General features: G+C 35.0%; 1 protein-coding gene across 1 annotated transcript; it reads left to right on the top strand.

The window, feature by feature from the left end:
- The first annotated feature begins 1,851 nt into the window (after window positions 1-1,851).
- LOC116022111 (probable LRR receptor-like serine/threonine-protein kinase At3g47570) lies at window positions 1,852-5,448 on the top strand. The gene is made up of 3 exons (XM_031262719.1): window positions 1,852-4,507; window positions 4,612-4,996; window positions 5,147-5,448. Exons 1-3 carry the CDS (start codon window positions 1,852-1,854, stop codon window positions 5,148-5,150), a joined length of 3,045 nt encoding a protein of 1,014 aa, XP_031118579.1. The 3' UTR covers window positions 5,151-5,448.
- The last annotated feature ends 3,509 nt before the right edge of the window (window positions 5,449-8,957 follow it).

The raw sequence follows: 8,957 nt of genomic DNA, 5'->3' as shown, positions 1-8,957 counted from the left end.
CATTTTCCGTGTTTGGATGTATTTTTGGAAAATGGGTAGAATTGTATAATTATATTTTTTTATTCTATTTAAAATATTAAAATTATTATAATAAGATAAAAAATAATATTTTTAAGTAACAGAATTTATCTATAAAAAAAGTAACAAAATTTTAAAAATAATAATAATAACCCCCCCCCCGCCTCTGGTTTCCTCTTCGGGAACCAGAGAAAGTTCTCTGGTTTCCGCCGCCGGAAACCAGAGTAGCTTGTGGATGACATTGTATGATTTTCCGCCATTTTGACCTCATTTTCCCCGGTCAACGGAAATCATTTTCCGTTTTCCGTTGACTGGGTTTTCCAAGGTTTTCCAAACACACCCTTATTGTAAATTGTATCTTTATTTATTTTAGAATATTTGAAATTTTAATTTTAATATTTATTTTCAATGCGATGTCCACAAGGTGGGAGTTTAGTCCAATCGACAATAAAGAAAAGAAACGTAATGGCATCATATCATGTGATGACTCACAGTCGTAGGTCAGTGTGTATAATATAACCCATTCTGATCTCAGTTCGCTTCTTCTATGAGTGGTAAGTTGTTAATCTCAATGTAAACTTATTATTTGTGCAAATAAGGTATGTAGATGATTATATACATTATTCTATAATTATCAGTGTTTGTGAAAAATTTTTTTGTTTTTAAACGAAAATATTTAAAGTCTTATTTATTATTATATTTATCTAAATAAATATATACCTTAATTACAAGAATTATTTTATCCATGTTTTAAGTTCCACTATTCTAAAGTAGATTAAAATTTAAATTATTTTCATAATTATTTCACCTCAATATTTAATAAAACTTAAAATTATACGATGTCATGTGTATAATTGATTTTAAAAATTCATTCTCATGTTTTATTAATATAATATTTTACATTAATATATAATAATCTTTAAACCGTGCATCGCACAAGTAAGATACTAGTAATAATATACAACAACAACGACCATCTAAATCATTCATCAAGCATAGTCTGCGAAGTTAATCTCACGCTGAGTTTGGTCCTCCAAATTTTCTATGCAATTGTTTTCATGAATTGTATTATGCAGAAAATTTTGTACAATAATTTTGTAAACATTCTACTAAGCTACTGTGAAGACCCAAATTTTCACACGGAGTTTGGTCCCTCAAAATTTCCATGCGATCGATTCTTTCACGAATAGTTTTGTGCAGAAATTTAATTTGTACAATAATTTTGTAAACATTCTACCTGCTACTGTCAAGACCGAGCCATCAATGTAATTCTAAAGACGACCTTCATCATCCATGAGAGCAACTGTCAAATGAAATTTAATCTCTATACAAAAAAAGTGTCACACTTATGTGAGACCGTCTCAAGGATTTTTATCTATAAAACGGATCGGTTAATATACAAATGTAAAACTTATACTGAAAAATATAGTATTAATTAAAAATAAAGTGTTTGTTACTTAGAACAGGAATTGTAATGCTTTTGAGGACATATGTAATACTTTTACATTTGAGTTAATGCCATCTGAGTTCTCCGAGTATAATGATTTTGCCACGTTTAGTTATAAATTTTCAAATTAACCGTCTGTTGTCCTTCAACTTTTAAATTGTTACCATGCTTGGTCCAAGTTAACAATCCATGGTCCTTCAACAATTAAATTTTAACGTGGTCTTTCAATCAACAATTTCAACTACATTGAGTATTAACTCATTTTTGTACATTTACGTATTCACTTTACATTCGCTTTGTATTCTTGAGCTCTATATATATACTCTGGATCTTTCCACCCAGTCCCAGTGCACTCAGTATAATAAAGTTTTTATCTCCTCCACAAAATGAGCTCCTCCCTATTTTGTTTTTATGCCATATTTGCCTTCCTCTGCAAAGTTTCCTTCTCCCTGCCCGGAAATGTTTCTGATCACAGAACATTGCTTTCATTGAAGGCCAACATCATCGGAGATCCTCTGCCTCTTCAATCATGGAATGAGTCTACCCATTTCTGTAATTGGGTTGGAATAACTTGTGGTCGCAAACACCAACGAGTTGTATCAATCAATTTGGACTCGAGCAACCTTCAAGGCTCTTTGTCGCCTGCTATCGGGAACCTGAGTTTCCTGAGAAAATTGATTCTTGAAAACAACACTCTAGCAGGTATAATTCCTAAAGAGATAGGTAAACTTAGAAGATTAAGTGTGTTGGTTCTGGAAAGTAATGTATTTTCAGGTGAAATTCCAAAAAACCTTTCACAATGTGTTAGTCTGACACATTTTTATTTGGGAGACAATAATCTAACGGGTACATTTCCTTTGGAGTTTCGATCACTGTCCAAACTTGAGTTCCTTTCGGTTCCCATAAACCACTTGATGGGAGAGATACCTGCTTACATAGGCAATTTTTCATCACTCAAGGTACTTTCTTTTGCTCAAAATAATTTGAAGGGAAAAATTCCTACTTCTTTGGGATGCCTACAGAAAATTTTTGGTATTTCTGTACTCAAAAACTACCTGACTTCTACCATTCCCATATCCATTTTCAATCTGTCATCTTTGGAAACTTTTGATGTACAAGAGAATAAACTTGAGGGATATCTTCCTTCAAATTTAGGCTCTACCCTTCCTAATCTAAAGGGTTTTTATATTGGTTATAATCTTTTAAGAGGTCGACTTCCTATCTCAATGTCAAATGCCACAGCACTACACCATTTTGATGTTCGTCATAATGATTTTTATGGAGGGGTGCCGTCATTTAGTGGACTTAAAAGACTACATTATCTTGCACTTTTTGACAATCCACTTGGTAGTGGAAAATCCACTGATTTGGATTTCATGTCATCTCTTCTCAATAGTACTGCTACACTAATGACCCTGTATCTTGATAATTGCAATTTTGGAGGGGTTTTGCCCAGATTCATAGCAAACTTTTCACAGCTTGAGTATTTTCAAATAGAAGATAATCTCATAGGCGGATATCTTCCAAGTGAAATTGGTCTTCTTGTTAACTTAGATTATCTAGACTTATCAAAAAATCAGCTAGGCGGTACTATTCCAAGCTCATGGGGAAGCCTTCAACGACTCATTGGTTTAAACCTTGAAGGAAACAAATTGTTTGGTGAGATTCCAAATTCATTGGGAAATCTGTCCATGCTTAGTGAGCTTCACCTGTCATTCAATGAGTTGCAAGGTACTATACCAATAAGTTTTGAAAATTTTAAGTATTTGTTAGTATTAGATCTTTCCAGAAACAAACTCCAAGGAAACTTTTCCAAAGTTATCCTCACATCGCTTCTGCATCTAGACCTCTCTCACAATCACTTTACAGGTCCTCTTCCGATAGAGATTGGTGGGTTCAAAAATTTGGTGTCACTAACCCTTTCAAACAACATGTTCTTAGGCACACTTCCAAGTACCATTGGTACACTGAGTAGCTTGTTTGAACTCAACATCAATCACAATCTTTTCCATGGATTTATCCCTTCTTCTTTCAGTTCTTTAAAAAGCCTAGAAATTTTAGATCTATCTTGTAATAACCTCACAGGAAAAATACCAAAATTTCTAGGTAAACTTCAGTACTTGAAGCGATTGAATTTATCATTTAACCATTTGGAAGGTGAGATACCTACTGAAGGGATTTTTAAACACAAGACTGAAGTTGAGCTTGGTGGTAACTCCAACCTCTGCGGAGGTATTCCGCAATTTGGGTTGCCAACATGCCCAAAAGAAGGGGAAAGACAACATTTGTCCCATATTCAAAAGTTGGCAATTTTAATGTCAAGTGGGACTTTGATTCTGCTGATAATTGTGGCTCTCATTGTGTTCATTTACAAGCAGAAGAACAAGCAGCCTTTAACGTGTGATGCAGCAACAGAGTTCATGCCTAAGTTGTCATATTGGAGTATCCAAAAGGCAACTAATGAATTTTCTAAATCCAACATAATTGGATTTGGAAAATTCAGCACGGTTTACAAAGGCATTCTTGATGGTAGTTTGGGAATAGTTGCAATTAAAGTGTTCAAGCTTCAAGTGAGAGGAGCATCCAAGAGCTTTTTGGCGGAATGTGAAGCATTGAGGCAAATTAGGCACCGAAACTTGGTAAAAGTGTTGACCACTTGTTGTAGCATCGACCATGAGGGTAATGACTTCTTCGCCATTGTTTATGAGTATATGATCAATGGTAGTCTGGATAATTGGTTGCACAATCACTCAAAAGACACAGGAGAGAATAATGATTCAAAGAGTCTGAACTTGTTACAGAGGGTAAATATCGCAATTGATGTGGCAAATGCACTTGATTATCTTCATAATCAATTGGAGACAGGTTTAATACATTGTGATTTGAAGCCAAGCAATATTTTGTTGGATGGAGACTTAGTTGCTCATGTTGCTGATTTTGGATTAGCAAAGTTTCTTCACACGGAAGTTATACTTGCATCTTCATCTAACCAAGTGAGTTCATCTCTAGGAATTAAAGGGACATTTGGATATGCAGCTCCAGGTAGGCTATTTTCCTTGAAACTTCTAAGACAGAATCACGTAAAAAAAATTTTGAGTATATTTATTTATGAATGAATACTAATTCTTGAATTTGAAATTTTTCAGAGTATGCGATGGGAAGTGATTTGTCAACATTTGGTGATATGTATAGCTATGGGATCCTTTTGCTAGAAATGTTTACTAGTAAAAGTCCCACTGGTGATATCTTCAATAATGGCTTAACTCTTCATAACTATGTTAGAATGAGCATACCTGAGCAAGTCACTGAGATTGTGGATCCAAAGCTATTCCACAAAGAAGCTAATGCAACACGTAGAAGGCTTCTACTTCAGAACCAGATAATAGAATGCCTTGTATCAATTTTTAGGATTGGAATAGCTTGTTCCATGGAGTTACCTAGGGACAGAATGACCATTGGCAATGTCGTCAAGGAGTTACATTCAATCAAAGACACCCTTGTGGAACTTGGAGACATCGGGACCATTCCTTGGTGAGATAATTCACTTGTGACCGTACTTAAATTAGTGCATTGGAAGTTTTCTTCTTGTGGTCATTTATACTTATTTATTACTGTAATGTTTTTGTTTCGTGCCATATTCAATATTGGTCGATGTTATACTACCATGTCGAACTATGAAAGTTAGAGCAGGCTGTATCAAGTAAGGTAGCAGCGGAGTTTGCAATCAGCAGATCAGAGACAAGATCGCGCAAGGGAGCAAATTATGGGGATTGATTCATTCCAATTGTACTTGATTGAGAATATATTTGATTTGATTTTATTTCGTTTGTGATGTTGGTTAATTTTGATGTTTTGAAGATTTTGCTCTTTCCCTTAACCCACTTATTGTTCATCCCCACCTCTTTCAAGGTGTCTCGAATAAACTCCCAGTCGAGTCTATTGTAAGCTTTTATTAAGATCAATTTTTAAGATCATTAGCCCTTTCTTCCCTTGTCTGGTGCGCATCGAATGGAGGACCTCCTGATAGGCTAAGATATTTTTAGTAATTTGGCGACCCAAGACAAAACTGCTTTGCTCCGATCCAATGATCTTATTCAATAAAGGCTTAATGCGATTAGTCATAGCTTTTATAATAATTTTGTAAATAATATTGCAGAGACTAATCGGGCGAAAATGAATACCACTGCTGGGGCAGTTGTTCTTCAGAATGAGTGCAATCAATGTGTCGTTGATCCCCTCCTCAATCTTTCCTATCGTCATGAACATATCAACCTGTTTGATGACCGAGGGACTAACAAGCTGCCAAGCTTTCTGGTAAAATTCTCTGCCGGCTTTAAGAGGATCCATCTCAAAAAGGCAGCTTTGATTTCTTCCATAGTAAACTCAGCATTGAACGTGTTCCAATCATCATTGCTAAGGGCTGGATACTTCTTGGGTGTGTAGTTACAATCGGGTTCCATATCCTTATTTGGTATTTGGTATTTGAGTGTTAATTATTATTCGGTATTTATTCTGCAAATTATCTATCTATAATACTATTGAAAGGAGTTAATTCCATTTTTTGTCCTAGATTTATAGGTAGTAATCCACTTTTAGTCATTCTTTTTCAAAACACCCTTTTGGTCATAGTATTATTGTGGCATGACCATTTTTGGTCCTCCGTCAACAAAATCGTTGAAATGTCCTAAAATACAAGGACATTTTGATCTTTTTTAAACAAAGTGAGTTGATCCGATATACTTTTATTTTTATTTTTTTGAAAAAAATTCTAGTTTTGAAAAAAATCCAAGTAAACGAAACAAAAAATTAATAAAAAATAAACCAAAAGGAATATTAGTTTTGTTTGTGTCTCAGTGATAGTTTACTACCACTGGACTCAAAATGAGGTTACCAACGGGATAAACGCAATAAGGTTAGTCATTTAAATTAATATTAGATAAGTATTCGATTAATGATATATTTCATGTATTTTAAAATATATGTTTCAATTTGTAGTTAAATCCTTTCTTATTGCCAAATCTGAAATTGACAATAATCCTCGATTAGAAGCTAAGATCAAATTGATTAGCAAGCGGAGTAACGATGCGAGAACATATAACCTACCATAAGTTGAAGGAGTTGTTGCCTTGATTGTTGGAGATTTAGATCCAAGTATAAGAAAACATGATATTTTGGTTGAAACACAGTAGTAAATTGCAAAGGATATGTGAACTCAATTATCCAACATACCTACGTATGCAACACTCACTACTTTTTCCATATGGTGAGGATGGATATAGAGAAGATATCCCACAGACATAAGACAAAGTGGAACCGGCGTCAAACATAGAATTAGTCCAAGAGGGTATTTTGCTTTTCGCATAAACGAAAAGGTTGTTGAAACATCAACCGTATTGTATTCAAGGAAGCTTTTCCAACAATTCTTGGTTGATGGTTACATGATGGTAGAGTGTAGAAGGTTAATTTATATTAGAACACATAAAAAAAGTTTGCGATGTAAGACCTATAATTGTTTGACAGATGCCCTTACACATAGATCGAGAAGTGGATCCTACTACACATGGTAAGCGCATAATATTACAATCGAGTTTTACAGGAAGTGCAAGGTACATGATTCAAAATTACCAAGATGCAATGGTTATATGCTGGTGGACTGGTTACCCTGATATATTCATTACCTTCACGTGTAATCCGAAGTGGCCAGAGGTAGAGCAGTACTTCAAGTTCATGGTTTAAAGCCTGAAGACTGACCAAATATAATTTTTCGGGTATTCAAGATGAAATTGGATGCTTTAATTGTAGAGTGTCGAAAGAATAAACTATTTGGTGTTGTCGCAATAGGTACTTTGAAAAAAAAAAAAACAATTCATAGCTTTACTCTATTTTTATACCATAATGATAATATACTTGCTTTTTTTTCTTTTTTTTTTTTTTATATAGCAATGTATACTATTGAGTTCCAAAAACAGGGTTGCTTCATTCTCATATATTGCTGTTTCTAGAGAAAAAATCTATTGACGTTGCAGTAGAAAACCTTGATGCTATCATATCAGCGGAAATTTCAGATCAAGCTCTAGATCTAGAGTATTATAGTGTCGTTGAAGAATTCATGATCCATGGACCATGTGGTGTTGCTAGGAAAAATTCGATGCATGTCTGGTGGTAAGTGTTCAAAATATTATCCCAAAACGTTTGTGGACAATTCTACTTTTGACGATGATGGCTACCCACTATATAGGCATCGCAAAGATGGTAAGACTGTTAGAAGAAATGGAGTTGAATTGATTTGGATAATAGGTACGGTGTACCGCACAATTGCTACCTACTGTTAAAGTATAGAGCTCACATTAACGTCGAGTGGTGTAACCAATCCTGATCTATTGAGTATCTTTTCCAAATATGTAAACAAGGGAAATGATAGGTTGACTGCTGAATTCTATAAAAGAAATGTTGAAGATAATAATGGATAAGTGATGATGAAATCAATATGTACTACGATTGTAGGTACACATCACCGTGTGAAGCATCATGGTGCTTATTTGGGTTTGATATACAATTTAGAACACCTTCAGCGGAACGTCTTAGCTTTTACTTGCCCAACGAGCAAAATGTCATTTTTGCAAATGATGATATAATGGAGGATATAATTAATCGACCTAGGGTTTCCCCCTAGCATGTTCTTGGAATGTGACAAGGTGTAGTTAAGCAGTGGATGGAAAGTAGGGTAGAGAATGCAGATTTTCCTAGATATCGCTCTCAAAATGATGGATACTTTGAATTGAATATTGCGTTGTCAAACACAAGCACTCATTTGCAATAGAAAGCTAGGAAAGTTCATGGTGCAAGGTGCAAGAAAGTAAAGAGCAATGTAAAGTAAATGTGCAAGCAAATACTCTGTAAATGAAAATAGCAAGGGATGGAAGGTGAATTGGATTCTAGAATTACAATGTAGAGATTTTGGCTAAGGCATTTCATTAAACACCTTTTCTACATGTCTTCTTCCGGAATCCGGACTTAGCGCTCTCGGATCGCAAGACGGGAAGTGCAAGTGTACCTCAATCTCCCAAAACCTCATGCATGAGGTGCGCACTTCACGTACATAAGTCAAGGCGAATTCCACTTCCAACAAAGGTCATAAAGCATCAATACATAGTCAATCTACCTCAATCAATCCATATACAATCACTAGGAATGGCAACAAGGCGGGGCGGGGCGGAGTATACTCCCCGTCCCCGTCCCCGCCACCCCGACCCCATCTCCGTTCCCGCGGGGTATTTGGCGGGGACGGGGAATCCCCATCCCCGGTCAACTCCTAGTAAAAGTGTTATTTTAGTTCAATTTTTTAAAAAAAAAACATTAAAAAAATAGCAATTTAAAAAATACGAACTACCAAAGTTCAAATTTCAATCCAAAAATAGCAAATGCAAATTACAAGTAGTCCATATAATACATAGATTCACAATACAAAAACAAATACGATATAATAGAAAAA

This window comes from Ipomoea triloba, chromosome 1, assembly GCF_003576645.1.
Source record: "Ipomoea triloba cultivar NCNSP0323 chromosome 1, ASM357664v1".
NCBI classification, from domain to species: domain Eukaryota; kingdom Viridiplantae; phylum Streptophyta; class Magnoliopsida; order Solanales; family Convolvulaceae; genus Ipomoea; species Ipomoea triloba.
The sequence above is the reverse complement of the archived record's forward strand: the minus strand, read 5'-3'. Positions and strand labels throughout refer to the sequence as shown.